Raw genomic sequence first — 23,469 nt, forward strand, 5'->3', positions numbered from 1 at the left:
GAAGGAATGTAACCTAATTTAAAAAACCTTTCTATTTTTAGAGGACAAAATTAACTTTTTACATTCCTTAGTACCGACCACAAATAACATTTGATATGCCCGAACAGTGAGTTTACATTCAATAAATGAACCAGAAGAAGTACACTTCTGGTTCAATATATTAAAATACGAGGAACTTCTATTTATAGTGTATTTTGAGCCTTGCTTACATTCCAACAAATAATGAAAATATATAAAAACTCTCAAAGACGTCAAAAGGCTTCCTTTATCTCTCCATTTCATTTTTCTGAAACAGGCCTCTCAGAACTCCAACTCTGCTTACTTAGGTGAAAGTGAACATTGCACTAAATCTGAGTTCTTAAAGCAAGCAAGACGTTTGCATTTTGGAGGAATAACTCATTCAGTTTAGCTGAGAACTGCTTTATTTTCTTGGGATTATCATTCTAATGAAGTCCTAATTTGTTTAGGTGATGTGTTCACTTATACTGTGGCACTTGCCGACAGTGACCAGCGTGGTAAGGCTGTGTTTAGGTAAAACTTGGAATGTGGCACAACTCCATATTTTGTGTGTTCTTTCCCCAAGGTTGTTTTTAGTCGTTGTCACAACAGCTGCAGCATTAAAAGTCGTGAGAAGGGGCAGCAAACCTATTTGGATATGTATATATGTTTGTACATATTTATTACTCTATTTATTTATTTTACTTGCACATATCTATTCTATTTATTTTATTTTGTTAGTATGTTTGGTTTTGTTCTCTGTCTCCCCTTTTAGACTGTGAGCCCACTGTTGGGTAGGGACTGTCTCCATATGTTGCCAATTTGTACTTCCCAAGCGCTTAGTCCAGTGCTCTGCACACAGTAAGCGCTCAATAAATACGATTGATGATGATGATGATGATAGTTTAGGGAGAAGAAAAACTAATCAGGAAAGCCTCCTGGAGGAGGGGGTTTTTGAAGGTGGGGAGAATGGTAGTCTGGCAGATCTGCGGGAAGAGATTCAATTAGGAGGAAGAACGTGAGTCAGGCAGAAGACGAGAAGGAGCACGGTGAGAAGCTGAGTTTGGGAGGAAAAGAGAGTGTGAGCTGGGGTATAGTAAGGGAAGAGAATTATTAGGTAAGACGGAGAAGCTGACAGAGTCCCTAAAAGTCAATGGTCAGGAGGTTTTGTGTAATGTGAAGATGAATGGGAAACCACTGGAGGACTCAGAGGAATGGAAAGACATGAGTCTTAGAGAAGCAGCGTGACTCAGTGGAAAGAGCATGGAATTCGGCGTCAAAGGACGTGGGTTCTGATCCCGGCTCCTCCACTTGTCTGCTGTGTGACCCTGGGCAAGTCACTTAGCTTCCCTGTGCCTCAGTTACCTCATCTGGAAAATGAAGATTAAGACTGTGAGCCCCACGTGGGGCAACCTGATGACCTTGGATCTACCCCGGTGCTTAGAACAGTGCTTTGCACATAGTAAGCGCTTAACAAATACCATAATTATTATTATTATTATGAGTGGAGTGATATTTTAGAAAGCAGAGAAGCAGCGTGGCCTAATGGATAGGGTGGCCTAATGGACAGAGCATGGGCTTGGGAATCAGAAGGACCTGGGTTCTTATCCCAGCTCTGCCAAGGTCTGCGGTGTGACCTTGGGCATGTCTATTTACTTCTCTGTGCCTCAGTTACCTCATAATAATAATAATAATGATGGCATTTATTAAGTGCTTACTATGTGCCAAAGCACTGTTCTAAGCGCTGGGGAATTTACAAGGTGACCAGGTTGTCCCACGTGGGGCTCACCGTCTTAATCCCCATTTTACAGGGGAGGTAACTGAGGCCCAGAGAAGTGAAGTGACTTGCCCAAAGTCACACAGCTGACAAGTGGCAGAGCCGGGATCTGAACCGATGACCTCTGACTTCAAAGCCCGGGCTCTTTCCGCTGAGCCACGCTCTGCAAAGTGGGGATTAAGACTGGAAACCCCATGCGGGACACGTAAAAGACAGAGAGGGTGAGTGACCACCAACTCGACTGTACTCTACCAAGTGCTTAGTACAGAGTGCTCAATAAATACCACTGATTGATGATGATGATAACAACAACAACAATGTCGAAGGTGCAAGTTTCAGAAACAGGAAAGATGGTGGTGATGTCATCAACTGTATTATGAAAGTAGAGTGGAGGAGTGCATTTTGGAGGGGAGATGAAGAGATCAGTTTTTGATCTACTGAATTTGAGTTGCTGATGGGCTACTTGTACGCAGATATCGGAAAAGGTTGGGTCTATCAAGATACTGGAGATAGTGGAATAGATTTGGGAGTCAACCTCATTGATGTAGCATCATTTCCCCTACCCTCTCCCTTCTGTGTCTTCTATTCAGTTGAATCTGTATTCTTTAAGCACTTGATATTCACTCCAACCTCAGCACTTATGTATATACCCATAATTTATTTTAATGTCCATCTCCTCCTCGAGACTGTAAGCTTCTTGAGGGCAGGGAATGTGTATACCAACTCTGCTGTACTGTATGCTCCCGAGTGATTAGTACAGTGCTCTGCATACAGAAAACACTCAATAAATACCATTAATTGCATTTTTCTTATGCATCCACCATTCACATACATTTATTTTTTCAGAACCCAAACTGGGAATTGGTTTCAACTCTGATGTGGAATTCTAAGATTTATAAGGCAGATTTGAGAAGTTTTGGAAAAATGAATTTAAAATGGTATAACTCCACTTTAATGCCTGTGTTTTGTTCCCGAATGTTGAATTGCAGGTTTAATAAAGTTAGTGGTGACTATGATACCATGTGATGGTTGTGAAAATGTTATTTTTCATATGAAAGAACAGACATGGTTCTCTAAATTGGCAAGTCCGCTTGTACAAGTACATTACAATGACTCTTTTAATTTTAAATAAAGATCAATCGGTCAATCAATTGCATTTCTTGTTGCCGACTGTCTCTATATGTTGCCGACTTGTACTTCCCAAGCGCTTGGTCCAGTGCTCTGCACACAGTAGGCGCTCAATAGATACGATTGATTGATTCCTCTCCCCCTCGTCCCCCTCTTCATCCTACCTCCTTCCCTTCCCCACAGCACCTGTATATATGTTTGTACGTATTTATTACTCTATTTATTTTACTTGTACATATCTATTCTATTTATTTTATTTTGTTAGTATGTTTGGTTTTGTTCTCTGTCTCCCCCTTTTAGACTGTGAGCCCGCTGTTGGGTAGGGACCATCTATGTTGCCAACTTGTACTTCCCAAGCGCTTAGTCCAGTGCTCTGCACACAGTAAGCGCTCAATAAATATGATTGATTGCCGATTGATTTCTTGAGTGTTTATTATGTGTAGAGCAATGTATTAAGCACTTGGGAAAGTACAAGATAACCGAATTGGTAGACACAATCCCTACCCACAAAAGGTTAGAGTCTAGAGGGTGACAGACATTAATATAAATCAACAGATTAAATTATGGATATGTACATAAGTGCTAATGGGACTGAGGGAGGGGTGAATACAGGGTGCAAATCCTAGTGCGAAGGTGATGCAGAAGGGAGTGGGAGAAGAGGAAATGAAAGCTTAGTTAGGGAAGGACTCCTGGAGGAACTGGCTTTTTAATAAGGCTTTCAAGGTGGAATGAGTGGACATCTGTTAGATATGAAGAGGGAGGAAGTTCCAGGCCAAAGGGAGGACATGGGTGAGGGTTCAACAGAGAGATAGATGAGATGAAGGTACAGTGACTGGGATAATAATAATCATAATAAAAATAATAACAATAATGTTGGTGTTTGTTAAGCACTTACTATGTGTCAAGCACTGGGCTAGACACAAGGTCATCAGGGTGTCCCCCGTGGGGCTCAGAGTCTTACTCCCCATTTTACAGATGAGGTAACTGAGGCACAGAGAACTTAAGTGACTTGCCCAAGGTCACACAGCTGACAAGCGGCGGAGCCGGGATTAGAGCCCATGACCTCTGACTCCCAAGCCCGCGCTCTTTCCACTAAACGAAGATGCTTCTTGGTATTAGAAGAGCGAAGTGTGCATGCTGGGTTTTAGTAGGAAATCAGGGGGGTATAATAGGAGGGAGCAGGGTGATCGAGTGCTTTAAAACCAACGGTAAGGAGTTTCTGTTTGATGTAATATAATAATTCTGCTATTTGTTAAACTCTTTCTGTGTGCCAGGCACTGGGGCGGATACAAGCAAATCGGTTTGGACAGTTGGGCTCACAGTCTCAATCCCCATTTTACAGATGAGGTAACTGAAGCACGGAGAAGTGAAGTGACTTGCCCACGGTCACACAGCAGACAAGTGGAGGAGCTGGGATTAGAACCCATGACCAAGTAGAGGAGGATGGGCAACCACTGGAGGCTACTGAGGAGTGAAGAAACATGGACTGAGCATTTTTTTTAGAAAAATGATCCGGGCAAGGGAGTGGACACTGGAGGTGAGCAAGGGGGCTGCTGCAGTAATCAAGGTGAGATAGAATAAGTGCCTAGATTGATGTGGTAGCATTTTGGATAGAGAGGAAAGGTGAATTTTAGTGATGCTGTGAGGGTTGAACTGACAAGATTAGGTAACAGACAGATAATGTGGGTTGAATGAGAAAGATGAGTTGAGGATAATGCCAAGGATACAGGCTTGTTAGACAGGGAGCACGGTGCTGCTGTTGACAGTGATGAGTTAGTCTGGGGGAAGGACTGGGTTTGGGTAGGAAGATAAGGAATTCTCTTTAGGACATGTTCAATTTGAGCTGTCGGCGGGCATCCAAGTAGAGATTCATTCATTCATTCATTCAACTGTATTTATTGAGCTCTTACTGTGTGCACAGCACTGCACTTGGGAAGTACAAGTTGGCAACATATAGAGATGGTCCCTACCCAACAGCGGGCTCACAGTCTAGAAATGGCCTTGAAGGCAGCAGGAAATACAATCAATCAATCAATCAATCAATCGTATTTATTGAGTGCTTACTGTGTGCAGAGCACTGTACTAAGTGCTTGGGAAGTACAAGTTGGCAACATATAGAGACAGTCCCTACCCAACAGTGGGCTCACAGTCTAAAAGGGGGCTCACAGTCTAAAAGGGGCTAAAATACAAGTCTAAAAATAAAATAAAATACAGTCTAAAATACAAGCCTGCAGAGAAGGAGACAGAGGAAGGCTGGAGATGTAGATTTGGGAATACTCTACATAGAGATGGTACTTGAAGCCATAGGAGCAATGATAGAAATAATCTGTAAATGCAAGTTTGAGGTTACTAAAATCATTCTAAACACCTCCAAAGAACCTGGTACAATGGCAGAAGTGTCAAAAGATCTTCCAACAACAGAAGTGCATCATTTGTAAAAGCTCTGGAGAAAATGCTGATATCCACAAATTCTCTGTGGATTGCTTGTATTTTGCTATTTGATGTTTTGACAGACATTACTGCATAACGCTATGGACATGGCAATATCCTTGGAGATTTTTGCTAAATATCTTCATTGCAAATCAACACTGTCACTGAGTACCTGACACTGTACTACCAGTAATAGTTTGAGTATGACTATAGTTTTTATTAAAACAGTAGTAAAGAGAACTCCAATACTGCATTAAAAGAAGAAAAATGCCAATTCAAAACAAAGCTGCAGCCAATTTAAGGTTGTGCCTTTACAGGCATACTCCACAAGAACAATGAGGCTACATTCCTTGAAACTGCGCTGTATCACGAACGGTTGTTTCATGAGGTGTATACAGTTAGTTACGATTCGTTCCAGAATCAATCCTGGTGTGATGGTCAGGCACTATAGCTAAATTAAAATTATACTGCAAATACTCCCCACCCCCTTCTCCCCACTCACACCCTTTACCTTTTATCTCCCGCTGCCTGCCCTTATTTTCAGCACGCTTCTCCCCCAAACTTTCCTCTATACTTCTCCATGCTCCAGTTTTCTTTATTATCAACCTTTAATTACAGCAGCCGCTACTGCCACAGCTGTTGCTGCCATTCCCTCCCCCCTCTGCCACCACTTTCCCCTTTCTGGTTTGTAGCTCCAGTACTTGCCCTCCCATGTTCACCATTCTAGCCCCAGTTCATCTCCATCCCTGTAGTATTGGCTATGGCAGGTAAGCAGGGCTGCTCTCTTCCTCCCTTCAAGGCCCTACTGAGAGCTCACCTCCTCCAGGAGGCCTTCCCAGACTGAGCCCCTTCCTTCCTCTCCCCCTCGTCCCCCTCTCCATCCCCCCAATCTTACCTCCTTCCCTTCCCCACAGCACCTGTATATATGGATGTATGTTTGTACATATTCATTACTCTATTTATTTATTTATTTATTTTACTTGTACATATCTATCCTATTTTATTTTGTTAGTATGTTTGGTTTTGTTCTCTGTCTCCCCCTTTTAGACTGTGAGCCCACTGTTGGGTAGGGACTGTCTCTATATGTTGCCAACTTGTACTTCCCAAGCGCTTAGTACAGTGCTCTGCACACAGTAAGCGCTCAATAAATACGATTGATGATGATGATGATGCAAGCTGGAAGGGGAAGGAGTAATGGCAGCCAGAACAGCAGCTGTTGCTGTGGTTAGTTAAAAAAAAAAAATTGTGGGACAAAAGGGAAGGACCAGGAAGATGTGGGGGAAAGGGAGTTTGGGTTATGGAAAGGTAGGGGAGGGGGTTAGGAAAGTTATCAGAGTGTGGAAAGGTAGGGGAGGGGGTTAGAAAAGTTATCAGAGACAGGGGTGAGGGGAAAGGGAATTAATTTACCTGCAATGATTAGCTATAACATTGGGGCTTGGCCTACTGGAGTAAATTAGCAAAGGATTACAGCTCCTGTCTTTGAGAAGGATGTACTGTTGGTGTGGTTGTAACCCAGGGAGCATCTGTACTATAATACCTGATATTCTTTCATTTTCCTACGTTGTTCAAACTCTTCACCGCTCTCATTTATTTATTTATATTAATGGCTGCCTCCCCCATTAGACTGTAAGCTTGTTGTGGGCAGGGAACATGTCTGTTATATTGTTATAGTGTACTCTCCCAAGCACTTAGTACAGTGCTCTGCCCACAGTGAGCACTAAATAAATACAATGGACCGACTCATTTCATTTGCCAAACAATTACCTTTTGCCTTAACTTATCTATGCGTTTTCCAAATTCATTAAATATAAGCCCTTGTTTAATTTTTAAATACCTATACCATGATGCTTTATGTTTCAAACTGAGAACTGGAATATAGTTTGAAACTTTAAGTGTTAAAAGAAACGCAGTCATCTTTCTGCTCCTCTAAAGATTTGACTCTACCTATTTAAATTCATCTAAGAAAATGTGCAAAGGCAATGTCATTTGAGGGTGTCAACTTTTCACTGCAAACACAGGTGCGAATTCGGGACAGGGCCCCGGGGGGAGGTTGTGGGGAAGAATGATAAAAGAGAGAGACATGATAAAAGAGAGAGACATGGTCACACCTGGAAACAGAAAACACAAACACACACACACACACAAATAACACACACTCTCTCTCTCTCTCTCTCTAACTTTGATTCTCGGAATCAGGACTCCCACTGTTTCCCCGATATCATTTTAAATCATTCCCCTGATCTAAACAAGAACATGAGATCTCAAAATATACTTACCTAATTGCCTTTTTTTTTTTCCTGTGGATCGGAAGAGATATATGCCCTCATCTCATCATTAGCCTGTTGAAGTTGTACTTCTAGATTCTAAATGGAAAGGGATAGTTTGCTTTGTGTAAGAAGTCACTGGCTAAATAACATCAACAAAACTTTCTGTCTCATCCTTTCTTTCCTTACCTTAATCACGCAATTTATATAATGGTATTGGCTTTCTTCTTGACTACACTCTTCCTTTAGCCTTTTGACTTCCTAAAATATGAAAATGAATGTTTTAAATAAGCAGCATTCTTACATTTCTAGTAAAAACAGACTTGGAAAGATCTGCTTTATGAAGAACAATCAAAGAAATCATCACCCGAACTGTTCAGTAATTAATTCTGTTTGTTATTTCAGCCTACTTGCCTAAAACTAGGTAAGCTATACCTTTATTTACTCTTCCAGTCAACCTGCATATAATACATATAATATATGTATTTATATATGTATATATAAAGATATATATAATATCTTTTAGACTACTCACCATGAAAAGCAACTAGCACCAAAATATTCATTTACACATTTGCGTGTACATATAAATCAATTATCTGCAGGACAAGCTCTTTTGTGAATCTGGGGATAAATATTGATTTGGTATAAAATATAGCAATTGGGATGTGAATATAACACAAAATAACTTCTTAAAATGTGAAAGCTCAAACCATCGTGACATCAGAAGATAAGGGAGAAGTGGTACTGTTATCAGTATTGGCCAGGTGTGTTGTGAGCTCACAAAGGATGATGACCATTAGCCCTATGAGCAGAAAATAGTAAAAGCTTATAGAAACATGCAAATAAATGCACTGCTCTACTTGCAATTTAGAAGACTTTTTTCTTACCTGTTCTAATTTGGACCGATTACTTTCTAGGCCTGCTGCACAACTGTCATACTGGGTTTTCTTTTCATCACGCTCTTGTGTTATTTCCTGGTGTGAAAAAGGCAGAGAGTTGTGTAAATGAAAAAAATGGTCCTAGATCAATCAATCAATCGTATTTATTGAGCGCTTACTGTATGCAGAGCACTGTACTAAGCGCTTGGGAAGTACAAGTTGGCAACATATAGAGACAGTCCTTACCCAACAGTGGGCTCACAGGCTAAAAGGGGGAGACAGAGAACAAAACCAAACACACTAACAAAATAAAATAAATAGGATATGTACAAGTAAAATAAATACATAAATAAATAGAATAATAAATATGTACAAACATATATACATATATACAGGAGTCCTAGAGTGTTCTTGCCAATTTTCTACTTGAATTTAACTGACACACAGTGAAATTATTGAGTGAAACTGACTTCTGTAAAGATGCAAGATATACACATTAGAATGAAGTTTGCATGTTATGTTGTAATTTCTCTGATTTACAGGATTAAAAGCTCCATCTGTAGGGTTTTGCGTGACTAGTTTATTCAAATAACTTTTCATTCTGGGAGGTTACAGTCCCTAAAACATTTTCCATATATTTCAGAATTAAGGTAACAATGAGTCCATAAACGCCAATTAAAAATAATTAAACTTAGAGAAACAGCATGGCCTAGTAGAAAGAAGGTGGGCCGGGTAATCAGAGGACCTGGGTTCTAATCTCAGATCTGCCACTTGTCTGCTGGGTGACTTTGTGCAAGTCACTTCTCTGTGTCTCAATTACCTCACCTGTAAAATGGGGATTAAGACTGTGAGCCCTATGTGGGACAGAGACTGTGTACAACCTGGTTAACTTCTATCTACTCCAGCACTTAGAACAATGTTTGGCACGTAGAAAGCACTTAAGGAATGCCATAAAAAGAACCTCTCGGCTCTCATGGCTTCAACAACCATCCCTGTGTGGATGACTCCCCAATCTACTTCTCCCGTTACTTACCTCACCTACTTACTGCACCTTGATCTCATCTCTTGCCATCAACTCTTTGCTCACGGCCACCCCGCTTCCGGGAATGCCCTCCTGGTCATCATCATCATCATCAATCGCATTTATTGAGCGCTTACTGTGTGCAGAGCACTGTACTAAGCGCTTGGGAAGTACAAATTGGCAACATATAGAGACAGTCCCTGCCCAACAGTGGGCTCACAGTCTAAAAGGGGGAGACGGAGAACAAAACCAAACATACTAACAAAATAAAATAAATAGAATAGATATGTACAAGTAAAATAGAGTAATAAATATGTACAAACATATATACAGTTGCTGTGGGGAAGGGAAGGAGGTAAGATGGGGGGGATGGAGAGGGGGACGAGGGGGAGAGGAAGGAAGGGGCTCAGTCTGGGAGCAATCCTACAGCTCAGCATTCTCTGCATCTTCAACGCTGTGCTAAAATCATATACCTTCCAGGAAGTCTTCCCTGACTAACCTCTTTCCACCCTATTCCCCCATCCTTCTGCATCACTTATGCACTTCAATCTGTAACCCCTGAGCACTTTGTTACTCACTCACACCCCATCCCTGCAGCAATTACGTACATTCTCCTACCTGTAATTTATTTTAATATCTTTCTCCCCTGGTAGCTTGATGATGATGATGGCATTTGTTAAGCGCTTACTATGTGCAAAGCACTGTTCTAAGTGCTGAAAGCTTCTTGAGGGCAGGGATCATGTCTACCAACTCCATTGCATTGTACTCTCCCGATACTCTGGACACAGTAAGTGCTCAATAAATACCCCTGGTTGATGGATTAAATTCAGAACTTTTTTTAACTAAGGGGAATGAAAAGGATATGATATATCTGAAACAAAATTAATCATAAATTAGAAAGTGAAAGTACAGGGTGAAAGACCAAGCTTGTGCTAAATCATCATCATAATAATGATAATAATTATAGTATTTAAGTACTTACTATGTGTCAAGTTTTATGCTAAAGGCTGGATGGGGGGGTGGATACAAGATAATCAGGTCAAACACTGTCCCTGTCCCTTAGAGTCTAGTGGGGAGGCAGAATCCTCATTTTAGAGATGAGGAAACTTCAGAGATGTTAAGTGATCTGCCCAAGGTCACCCAGCAGATGAGAGGCCGAGCCAACATTACAACCCAAGTCTTCTTACTCCCAGGCCCGGGTTTTATCCACTTGGCTACCCTGCTTCTCATCTCTTTGAGAGGTGCCAGGCAATGTAGTTTTATAAAGTAACAAAGAACTGATATCATATGTTTACGTTACTATATTTTGAACTGGTTGGAAGTCAGAACCTGCTGTTCCTCCCAGTTTCTTGCTTTCATTTTGTGTTCTAGTACTTCCTCTTTGCAGCTGGAAATTATCTAACTCTTAAGGCTGACATGAAGTGAACTATTCTTTCCTCTTCTACTTTATAATATAGTAACACACAAATTATAAAAAAAGTATAACCTCTCTCATTTATGTATTTGATATAACTACTTCGAAATACAAATCAATCATATTTACTGAGCATTTACTGTGTGCAGAGCACCTTCCTAAGCACTTTGGAGAGTATAATATAAAAGTTGATAGAAATGTTCCCTGTCTAAAGGGGAGCTTATAGTTCAGAGGATGAGAAAGACATTGAAATTAATTACGGATATGAACACATGTTCATATCAGTGCAGTGGGGCTAAGGGTGGGGTGAATCAATCAATCATTCAATGGTATTTTGTGAGTGCTTACTGTGTGCAGAGCACAGTACAAGCACTTAGGAATGTACAATATAAAGGAGTTGGTGGACAAGCTCCCTGCCCTCAGTGAGCTTTATAGTCCACAGGAGGTATGAGTTAGTGGGAAATGGTTCAACCCCACTCTCAGGTCCTCAGGTCTGAGTTGCAGCCAAAAGCAAGGACAGGTGTCATGCCTTCTCCATTTCTCCCGATTCAGGACAGATTTCTAGGTACTCAAATAATAAAGGGTGCAAATCCAAGCAGAAGGGTGACGTAGATGGGAGAGGGAGTAGAGGGCTTAGTCAGGGAAGGCCTCTAGGCGAAGATGTGATTTTCACAAGGCTTTAAAGGTGGGGAAAGTGATGGTCTGTCAGATATGAAGGGGAAAGGAGTTCCAGGCCAGAGGCAGGATATGGGCGAGGGCTGGTGGCGAGACAGAGGAGACTGAGGTACAGCTAGAAGGGTGGCAGAAGAGGAACAAAGTTGAGTACGCTGAGTGGTAGGAGGAAATCAATGAGATAAGACAGGAGGGAGCAAGGTGATTGAGAGTTTTAAAGCCAATGGTCAAGAGCTTCTGTTTGATGTGGAGGTGAATGGGCAAACACTAGAGGCAATCTAGTTGTGAAAAATTAGTTCTATCAAAATGGCAATTGCCCAACAGAATCAAAACCAATGAAGATATAAATGATATCGCCACTTTAGAAAAGTTGTTTTATCTATCAAAAAACAAATGAAAATTCAACATTCACAAAACAACCTGACTCCTAAAGGGAATCTAATTGTATTTTTAAAAATTAATGAGATTTTCCTTGTTGCAAAAATATTCAAATATTACTAATCTTGTGTATAAGCCAATTTCTGGTCAAAGTGGCTAGCCTCCTACTTCATTAGTAAAATTAACTCCATCAGGTCTGAGCTCCCCAAAGTCACTCCTCCCCCTTCTCCAACCCCCCTGCTCTCAACCCTCTCCACTACTCTACCATCCTTCCCAGCAGGATCTTCAGATGAGCTCTCCTCCCTCCTCTCAAGTGCTACTCCAGCCACCTGTGCTTCTGACCCCATTCCCTCTCATCTTATGAAATCTCTCATCCCTTCCCTCCTCCCCTCCTTAACTTCCATCTTCAACAGCTCACTCTCCACTGGTTCCTTCCCCGCCGTCTTAAAGCATGCCCATGTCTCCCCCATCCTAAAACAACCCTCTCTTGACCCCACCTCCCCTTCTAGCTATCGCCCTATCTCCCTCCTACCATTCCTTTCCAAAATTCTTGAACAAGTCACCTACACCCACTGCCTCGAATTCCTCAACGCCAACTTTCTCCTTGACCCCCTCCAATTTGGCTTCCGTCCCCTACACTCCACTGAAACTGCCCTCTCAAAGGTCACCAATGACCTCCTTCTTGCCAAATCCCATGTCTCCTACTCTATCCTAATCCTCCTCGACCTCTCAGCTGCCTTCGACACTGTGGACCAGCCCCTTCTCCTCAACACGCTATCCAACCTTGGCTTCACAGACTCCGTCCTCTCCTGGTTCTCCTGTTATCTCTCTGGCCGTTCATTCTCAGTCTCCTTTGCAGGCTCCTCCTCCCCCTCCCATCCCCTTACTGTAGGGGTTTCTCAAGGGTCAGTTCTTGGTCCCCTTCTGTTCTCTGTCTACACTCACTCCCTTGGTGAACTCATTCGCTCCCATGGCTTCAACTATCATCTCTACGCTAATGACACCCAAATCTACATCTCTGCCCCTGCTTTCTCTCTCCCTCCCCTCAGGCTTGGGTCTCCTCCTGCCTTCAGGACATCTCCATCTGGATGTCTGCCCACCATCTAAAACTCAGTATGTCCAAGACTGAACTCCTTATCTTCCCTCCCAAACCTTGCCCTCTCCCTGACTTTCCCATCACTTTAGATAGCCTACCATCCCTTCCATCTCACAAGCCTGCAATCTTGGTGTCATCCTCATCTCCGCTCTCTCATTCACCCCACGCATCCAATCCATCACCAAAACCTGCCGGTCTCACCACCACATCATCACCAAGATCCGCCCTTTCCTCTCCATCCAAACCGCTACCTTGCTGGTTCAATCTCTCATCTTATCCCGACTGGATTACTGCATCAGCCTCCTCTCTGATCTCCCATCCTCCTGTCTCTCCCCACTTCAGTCTATACTTCATGCTGCTGCCCGGATTATCTTTGTCCAGAAACGCTCTGGGCATGTTACTCCCCTCCTCAAAAATCTCCAGTGGCTGCCAGTCAACCTACGCATCTAGCAAAAACTCTTCACTCTTGGCTTCAAGGCTGTCCATCACCTTGCCCCCTCCTACCTCACCTCCCTTCTCTCCTTTTCCAGCCCAGCCCGCACCCTCCGCTCCTCTGCCGCTAATCTCCTCACCGTTAGGCCTCGTTCTCACCTGTCCCGCCGTCGACCCCCGGCCCACGTCATCCCCCGGGCCTGGAATGCCCTCCCTCTGCCCATCCGCCAAGCTCGCTCTCTTCCTCCCTTCAAAGCCCTACTGAGAGCTCAACTCCTCCAGGAGGCCTTCCCAGACTGAGCCTCCTTTTTCCTCTCCTCCTCCCCATCACCCCCACCCTAATAATAATGATGGCATTTATTAAGCGCTTACTATGTGCAAAGCACTGTTCTAAGTGCTGGGGAGGTTACAAGGTGATCAGGTTGTCCCACGAGGGGCTCACAGTCTTAATCCCCATTTTACAGATGAGGTCACTGAGACCCAGAGAAGTTAAGTGACTTGCCCAAAATCACACAGCTGACAATTGGCAGAGCTGGGATTTGAACCCATGACCTCTGACTCCAAAGCCTGGGCTTTTTCCACTGAGCCACGGTGCTTCTCTTCACTGAGCCTACCTCCTTCCCCTCCCCACAACACCTGTATATATGTTTGTACAGATTTATTACTCTATTTATTTTACTAGTACATATTTACTATTCTATTTATTTTGTTAATGATGTGCAGCTAGCTTTATTTCTATTTAATCTGATGACTTGACACCTGTCCACAGGTTTTGTTTTGTTGTCTCTCCCCCTTCTAGACTGTGAGCCCGTTGTTGGGTAGGGACCGTCTCTATATGCTGTCAACTTGTACTTCCCAAGCGCTTAGTACAGTGCTCTGCACACAGTAAGTGCTCAATAAATATGATTGAATGAATGCAGACATTTAATGAAAATGATTGGCAGTATCCATTCAGACACTTCCTGGAAGCAAGCAGACAGAAGAAATACTTTATTGTTCCACACTGGAAGCATTTACTCAGGAAAATGTTTTTTGAAGATCACTTCTGAGGTCTTCATGTATAGAGGTACCTCGCTTTGCAAAGACTTTGGAGATCACTTCAAATTACCATTCATTCATTCATTCATTCAATCACATTTATTGAGCACTTACAGAGCACTGGACTAAGCGCTTGGAAAGTACAATTTGGCAACAAGTAGAAACAATCCCTACCCAACAAAGGGCTCACAGTCTAGAAGACTACCAGCTACTCATGACAAGTTCCACTGAGTAAAAACAAAGAGCGGAATTGGGGCAAGGATTTTTTCCTATGTGTTCTTAGGCAGGGATATATTTTCCTGCTGAATTTTTGAATATGTGCAGCATTTTCCTATTTCTAAGGATATAAAACATGTCTATGCACAGCAAAGCACAATAAAGGACAGTCTTCATATGAACATGCTACAGCTGCGAGCACCGGTTTCACATTCGCTGCTGACCTCTTGTCTACGTCTTACCCCTGGCCTGGAACGCCCTCCCTCCTCATATCAGACAGATCATCATCATCAATCGTATTTGTTGAGCGCTTACTATGTGCAGAGCACTGTACTAAGCGCTTGGGAAGTACAAATTGGCAACATATAGATAATTGCTTTCCCCACTTCAAAGCCTTATTGAAGGCACACCTCCTTAGGAAGCCTTCCCGGACTGAGCTCTCCTCTCCTCTTCTCCCACTCCCTTCTGCATCGCTCATACTTGCTCCTTCATTCATTCTCCCTCCCGTCCCCAAAGCACATACGTATATATCTGTAATCTATTTATCTATCTATTTATATTAATATCTGTCTCCCCCTCTAAACTGTGAGTTCATTGTGGGCAGGGATTGTGTCCGATGTTGTATTGTACTACCCCAAGCACTTACTACAGTGCTTTGCACACAGTGTTCAATAAATATGATTATTATTATGATTATTATTGGCTCTTTCAGCTACACTTCACCAACTGTGGCAATCTTTGACTACACAGGGGTCCTTTATATTCACGGATAATGAGGGAGGGGGGAGTAAAGGATGCAGCCCTAAAGCACTTATGTACATATCTGTAGTTTATTTAATTATATTAATGTCTGTCTCCCCACTCCACCCCAAACTGTAAGCTCGTTGTGGGTAGGGAATGTGTCTGTTTATTGTTGTATTGTACTCTCCCAAGCACTTAGTATAGTGCTCTGCACATAGTAAGCACTCTAATACAATCGAATAATGCATATCCAAGTGCAAGGTTGATGGAGAAGAGAATGGGAGCTGAGGAACTGAGGGCTTAGATGGGGAGGGCCTTTTTTGTTGTTTTTTAAATTTGTTAAGTGCTTACTACGTGCCAGACACTGTATTAAGCGCTGGGGTGGATACAAGATAATCAGGTTGGACACAGTTCACGTCATACATGGGGCTCACAATCTTAATCTCCATTTTACAGATGAGGTAACTGAGGCACAGAGAAGTTAAGTGCTTTGCCCCAAGGTCACCCAGCAGACAAGTGGTAAAGCTGGGGCTAGAACCCTGGTCCTTCTAATTCCCAGGCCTAAGCTCTGTCCACGAAGCCATGCTGCTTCTCACACATCTCATGGAAAAGATGTGCTTTTAATAAGGCTTTGAAGGTGGGGAGAGTGATCATCTGTCAGATACGAAGAGGGAGGGCATTCCATTCCGGGCATTCCAGGCCAGAAGCAGGATGTGGGTGAGGGACTGGAAGCAAGATTCACGAGACTGAGGTACAGGGAGAAAGTTGGCATTAGAGAAGCAAAGTGTGTGGCCTGGGTTGTAGAAGGAAATCAGGGAGGTAAGGTAGGAGGGGGCAAGATAACCGAGTGTTTCAAAGTCCATGGTAAGGATGCTTGATGTGGAGGTGGATGGGAAACTGAGGCTCTTGAGGAGTGAGGAAATACGGACTGAATGTTTCTGTGGAAAAATAATTGGGGCAGCAGAATGAAGCATGAACTGAAGTGGGGAAACAGGAAGCAGGGAGGTCAGCAAGGAGGCTGATGCAATAATTAAGGCACGATAGGATAACTGCTTGGATTAATGTGATAGCAGTTTGGATGGAAAGGAATGGGTGGATTTTAGTGATACTGTGAAGGTTGAACTGGCAGGATTTAGTGACAGACTGAATGTATAGTTTGAAGGAGAGAGAAGGGTCAAGGACAACACCAAGGTTATGGGTTTATGAGACAGGGAGGATGTTGGTGCTGTCAGGGTTTGGGTGGGAACATGAATTCTGTTTTGGACATTTTAAATCTGAAGTGTGAGATTACAGAGAGGGAGAGAGATCAGGGATGGAGATGTAGATTTGAGAATTGTCCACATAGAGATGATAGTTGAAGCCAGAGGAGCAAATGAGTTTTCAAGGGAGTGGGTGTACACAGAAGAGAACACAGACATGAGCCTTGAGGGACTACTAGAGAGGTAGGGGGTGGGAGGGAGAGGAGGAGCTCACAAAAGAGACTGAGAATGAGCGGCCAGAGAGATAGGAGTAGAACCAGAAGAGGATAGTGTCAGTGAAGCCAATGTTGGATAACATTTCCAGGAGAAGGGGGTGGTTCACAGTGTTCAAGGCATCTGAGAGGTCGACGAGGATTAGGATGGAGTAGAGGATGATGGATTTAGCAAGAAGGAGATTACTGGTGACCTTTGAGAGGGCAGTTTCAGTGGAGTGATGGGAACGGAAACCATACTGGAGAGGGTCAAGGAGAGAAGTGCGGGAAAGGAAGTGGAGGCAGCGGGTGTGGACCACTCACTCGAGGAGTTTGGAGAGAAATGGTAGGAGAGAGATGGGGCAATAACTGGATGGAGCTGTGGGGTCAAGGGAGGGCTTTTTTTAGGATTGGAGCGACTTGAGTATGTTTGACAGCAGTGGGGAAGTAGCCACTGGAGAGTGAACAGTTGAAGATGGAGAGAGGGATGGAAGAAGAGGGCAAGTGTTTCGAATAGCTGTGAGGGGATGAGGTTGGAGGTGCAGGTGGAAGGGGTGGATTCTGAAAGGAGGTATCTCCTCTTGAGATGCTGCTGGGAAAAATGGGAGAAATAAAGAAGGGATAGGAGGAAGAACAGGCTGGAGAGGAGCAGGGGAGATTTTATGGAGATCATGCCTGATGGCTAAAATTTTCTCAATAAAGTAGGTGGCTAGGTCATTAAGGACAAGAGATACGGATGGTGTGGGGACAGGGACAGGAGGAGGGAGTTAAACATCTGAAACAACTGGTGAAGGCATGAGAGTCAATAAAGATGGAAAAATAATATTGCCAGGCAGGTAAGGATGAAGGCTAGGTGGATGAGGTCTGCCTGGTATCTGGATTTCTGCCAGCAGCACTCTGCAGCTCTTGCACAAGGAACAAAAGAAGCAGACTGTGAAGGTGATCCAGGACAGTGGGTTAGTGGTATGAGATCAGTGATGGAATAGGGGAGTGAGTGAGTTGTGTTAAGTAGAGAGGGTGGTGTTGAGGGTGTCAATTTGGTTATAAAGGGAAGGCAGTTTGGGTATGGAGACTAAATGGGGCATGATGACTTGAAAAAACTGGATGGGGTCAAAAGACTGGAGGTCTCGGTGGGGGAACAGGACAGATTTGAAGGGAGAGGGTGTGTGGGAGAGAAGGCAGGTGAAGAGGTTGTAATCAGATAGCGGGATTTCAGAGTTGGTGAGGGTAGAGTTAGAGCTCAGCGAAGTTGAAGAGTGATACGCAGTGGGAGATCACTAGGGGGTAACTAATGATTATAAAATCTATGGTATATGTTTATAATGGTATTTGGTGCTGAGATTAGAATGGAGAGAACAAAATGTAATCTAAACACACATATGAACAGTAATTAGAAACTTTTTTTCTAGTTTATATTGTAAGTTTGTTATTTTAAAATGCAGAGACCTTTAACCATTGGGCCAAGGGGCCAGCTTTCTTAGACCACCCTTGGAGAGCTCATAGCTTTCAACTGTTCTTTGCAGAGTCTTCCAAAAGCAGTTCTTTCACATCCTACTCTTTGCTGCGGTAGCTGAGGAGCCAAAATTAGTCAGGGAATGTTTAAAATTAGTTGAGGGAAGATAAGGTGGATTTGGCCTGGGTGGCTTTACTGCCCTTTCTCTTCCCTAGGCCCACCATAACCTTAATTTGGCCCTGAAGAAATGGATTTAGCTGTTATTGATGGTGACCTTGGGCACATCTCTGGGCCTCAATTACCTAATCTGTAAAATGGGGATTGAGACTGTGAGCCCTAATCAATTAATCAATCAATCGTATTTACTGAGCACTTACTGTGTGCAGAGCACTGTACTAAGTGCTTGGGAAGTACAAGTTGGCAACATATAGAGACGGTCCCTACCCAACAGTGGGCTCGCAGTCTAGAAGGGACTATGTGAGAAAGGGACTGTGTCCAACCCAATTTGCTTGTATCCACCCCAGTAGTCAGTGCAGTGCCTGGTACATAGTAGGTGCTTAACAAATGCCACATTATTATTAAATAGAAAATAAAACTTTCCTCTTGAAAAAGAATTCAAACATTTGTGATTATAGGAAACATAATAGCAGTTATTAAACATTATATAATCTAAAATACTCAGTTTGGACAGAAATTTCTATTTCTGCATGTGCCAAAGTTGCTAAATGGGAGTAAAATTAATCCATAAGAATTTCATTTTCTCTCTGTTCACTTACCCATCTATAAATGGGGATACTAAGAAGCAGTGTTATGGACAAAAAAACAGGCAGAAGGTGAGAGGGGGAAGAAGGGTGTATGAATAATACACAATAATACACAATACTCAAATTGGGAGTTGGCTACAGTTAAACCAAGACACTGCATGTTCTTTCAATAGTGATGGATTCCACACATGTAAAATAAGTGCGCAGTTTTATTTAATTGCTGCAACTTAAATATGATTGAATAATAACAACAATAATTATTATTATGGCAGAGTTAAGTGCTTACTTTGTGCAACGCACTTTTCTAAGCACAGGGGTAAATAGAAGTTAAGTAGGTTGGACACAGTCCCTGTCCCACATGGGGCTCACAGTCTTAATCCCCATTTTACAGATGAAGTAACTGAGGCCCAGAGAAGGTAAGAGCCTTGCCCAAGGTCACACAGCAGACATGTGGTGGAGCTGGGATTAGAACCCAGGCCCTTCTGTCTCCCAGGCCTGTGCTCTATCCACTAAGCCACAAATAAAAACTGAATATAGGTCATTATGAAACTTTTCAAGTTGTTATTCAGATTCCAGTTGACTGAAAACAGTGAAATGCTGTGTATATAGGATGTACTTGGAGTGGTGTTACTTCAATTTCATAATAAAATGCCAATCTTCAAATGCTACAGCAAGTTGGGTGACTAAATAATGGAGGGAGTGATTTTTAAGTGAGTCTGCCACTTTAAAATGTAAGAATACATCTACTGCAAAATAATCTGTGGTGTTAAATACAGATACAGGGCTTAACAATAAGGTTCAAAAGCTAAACGGAAACTAAAAGTTGGCGGTCAAGGAGGATTTATGTATTTCATCTGATATTTCAGAATAGGTTTATGATTAAATGAAATGGTAGGATGTTCCAGATGGCAGAAACTGTAGAGGAGAATGCTTAGTCACTAAGCCACCCTCTGCCCTGAATGAATAGGGACTCAGTGGTACCCTTTTGAGAATGGAAATGATGTGGTTATGGTTTTTTGTAACGTGAGAGGTAGGCAGTGCTGGGTTACTAACGTCTGGGCTTGGGGGAAGGCCCAGAAAAAGTAGCTGCAGTGATCAATGCAAAAAAAAAAGATATTCATATGTCGTTTCCAAGCATGAAAATTTTGTAAAGGCTTATGACTCAATCACCAAATGAATAACCGATATGCGCAATTTTAACCAAACAAAAATATAACTTATGCACTAAATATCTTTTCAGAATTTTTGCTAGATGCACAAGAACAGAAGTCTCTCCACTTGTCTGCTGTGTGACCTTGGGCAAGTCACTTAACTTCTCTGTGCCTCAGTTCCTTCATCTGTAAAATGGGGATTACGACTGTGAGCCCCATGGGAGACAACCTGATTGCCTTGTATCTATCCCAGTGCTTAGAACAGCTTGTGGCACATATTAAGAGCTTAACAGATACCATCGTTATTATTATCATGATCTGTGTTCTTGGGTTTGGTTTGCACAATACTGTGTAAATCAGGCCCATCATCAATCGTATTTATTGAGCGCTTACTGTGTGCAGAGCACTGTACTAAGCGCTTGGGAAGTACAAGTTGGCAACATAAATATCTTTTTTGTGCTTTCATTTTTTTTCTTAAGTCTAACTAAAAGAAGAAAATTTGAAGACTATTGTTTCTGGCATGGCGATCATAATAAAATCCCATATCGTACTGGCTATACGTGCATTTTTTTCAATTGCATTTTCCCTGCTAAATCACAACTGTGTTATCTTTGACATTTATTAACATTAAGCTGTCAACATTTCTCTGTCTCCCCCTTTTAGACTGTGAGCCCACTGTTGGGTAGGGACTGTCTCTGTATGTTGCCAATTTGTACCTCCCAAGCGCTTAGTACAGTGCTCTGCACATAGTAAGCGCTCAATAAATACGATTGATGATGATGATGATTAAGCTCAATTTCCCCAGTGTCTAAATTACTCCCTAGGAGACTTGGAAACTCACAAACTGTTTCAGACCACAAAGTTGACATTCATTCAATTATTGCCTAATGTACTAAATCGTTACCTTAGCGGACTGAAAGAATCAATAAAAATTGCAAAGATCTGGGAGATTCAGGATTAATTATGTAAATGGGAATAAAATAGTAATGACCAAGAAATTTTATACCAATTATATCCCAGATGCTTGTACTTACCTCACTGTAATATAGCTCTATGTTTCTCTGTGAAGCAAGTTCCATATTTATTTTTTAATGGTATTTGTTAAGCATTTAGTATGTGCCAGGTACTGTACTAAGTGCTGGGATAGATTGACCAATCAATGGTATTTTTTTGGGTGCTTAAAATGTGCACAGCACTGTACTGAGCACTTGGGAGAGTACAATACCACAGAATTGGCAAACACATTCACCGCCCATATCAAGCTCGCAGACGAGAGATACAAGCAAATAAGACTGGACACAGTCTATGTCCCACATGGGGCTCAGTCTTAAACCCCATTTTACAGATGAGGTAACTGAGGCACAGAGAAGTTAATCAATTAATCAATCAATCAATCGTATTTATTGAGCGCTTACTATGTGCAGAGCACTGTACTAAGCGCTTGGGAAGTACAAATTGGCAACACATAGAGAAGTTAAGTAACTTGGCCAAGGTGCACAGAGCAGACAAGTGGTGGAGCCAGAATTAAGCAGCATGGCCTAGTGGAAAGAGCACGGGCCTAAGCGTCAGAGGAATTGGGTTCTAATCCTGCTCTGCCGCATGTCCCCTGGGTAAGCTTGGGCAAGTCATTTAACTTCTCTGTGCCTTAGTTACCTCATCTGTAAAATGTGCATTAAGGAAGTGAGCCCCACGTGGGACATGGACTGTGTCTAACCTGATTATCTCCGTATCTACCTCACCACTTAGTCAATGCCTGGTACATAATAAGCCCTTAACAAATCATCATTTGTTAAGCCCTTAAATGAATCATTAAAAATGAACAAACAAAAAAACTCAATAACCCAGGTTCTCTGACTCCCAAGCCCATGCTCTTCCCACTAGGCCACACCGCTTCTACTCTAAACAAATGAAAGGAACTGAGATTTCATCTTTTAGAAAAGAGCAGCGTACTTTTCAGCCTTGAAACTGAAGCCGCAAGGCACAGCCAAACCATCTGTAGTCTTACTTGGAGCTACTGCCACAGCCCCTGCACCCCAAGGAGGGCCCACCTCATCATCATCATCATCATCAATCGTATTTATTGAGCGCTTACTATGTGCAGAGCACTGTACTAAGCGCTTGGGAAGTACAAATTGGCAATCACTAATGGGACTTGAGATTACTGCCAGACGGGGAGACAGGCAGAGGGTGGGAGTGGTTCAAGAGGTTGGTACAGTGCTCTGCAGACAGTAGGCACTCAATAAATACTACTGATTGATTGCTGCTCTGCACACAGCAAGCGCTCAATAAATATGATTGAATGAATGAACTGCTTGGTTTCCTGCAAGACCTGGCCAACCGCCCTCCATTTCTCATGGTAGCTCACTCGAAGTCCCAGTCACTGAGAGGAGCAGGCCCAAGGCCCGCCTAAGTAATGAAGGACTCTTTGCAAGGCACAATCTGGCAGCTGTGGGAGTTGGGTGGGGAGGAAAGAAAGTGGAACTCTTGGTCCCTTCTTCTCCGCAAAGGTCCCCACATTGGGTAACTTGTCCAGGACTCTTGCCCCCTCCTACCTCACCTCCCTTCTCTCCTTCTATAGCCCAGCCCGCACCTTCCGCTCCTCTGCCGCTAATCTCCTCCCCGTACCTCGTTCTCGCCTGTCCCGCCATCGACCCCTGGCCCATGTCATCCCCCAGGCCTGGAATGCCCTCCCTCTGCCCGTCCGCCAAGCTAGCTCTCTTCCTCCCTTCAAGGCCCTACGGAGAGCTCACCTCCTCCAGGAGGCCTTCCCAGACTGAGCCCCTTCCCTCCTCTCCCCCTCGTCCCCCTCTCCATCCCCCCCATCTTACCTCCTTCCCTTCCCCACAGCACCTGTATATATGTATATATGTTTGTACATATTTCTTACTCCATTTATTTATTTTACTTGTACATATCTATTCTATTTATTTTATTTTGTTAGTATGTTTGGTTTTGTTCTCTGTCTCCCCCTTTTAGACTGTGAGCCCACTGTTGGGCAGGGACTGTCCCTATATGTTGCCAATTTGTACTTCCCAAGCGCTTAGTACAGTGCTCTGCACACAGTAAGTGTTCAATAAATACGATTGATGATGATGATGACTCCATATTCCACTATAGATGTCCTTGCTGGAAAGGGGCATGACTGGAAATCACAAAACCACAGGGA

The 23,469-nt window shown here is 42.9% G+C and overlaps 1 protein-coding gene across 2 annotated transcripts in view; it reads right to left on the reverse strand.

Annotated features, from left to right (window-relative positions):
* IFT81 (intraflagellar transport 81) overlaps positions 1-23,469 on the reverse strand; it is a 102,660-nt gene that overhangs the window by 14,299 nt on the left and 64,892 nt on the right. The window contains exons 15-17 of one of the 2 annotated variants that reach the window (XM_038763245.1): positions 8,487-8,573; positions 7,786-7,857; positions 7,614-7,695 (exon numbers count right to left, since the gene is read on the reverse strand). In XM_038763245.1, coding sequence (XP_038619173.1) covers positions 7,614-7,695; positions 7,786-7,857; positions 8,487-8,573 — 241 coding nt within the window. Of the gene's footprint in view, positions 1-7,608; positions 7,696-7,785; positions 7,858-8,486; positions 8,574-23,469 lie in introns of both variants that reach the window. The other variant, XM_038763244.1, reaches the window with a different exon arrangement.

Source organism: Tachyglossus aculeatus, chromosome 21, assembly GCF_015852505.1.
Source record: "Tachyglossus aculeatus isolate mTacAcu1 chromosome 21, mTacAcu1.pri, whole genome shotgun sequence".
NCBI lineage: Eukaryota > Metazoa > Chordata > Mammalia > Monotremata > Tachyglossidae > Tachyglossus > Tachyglossus aculeatus.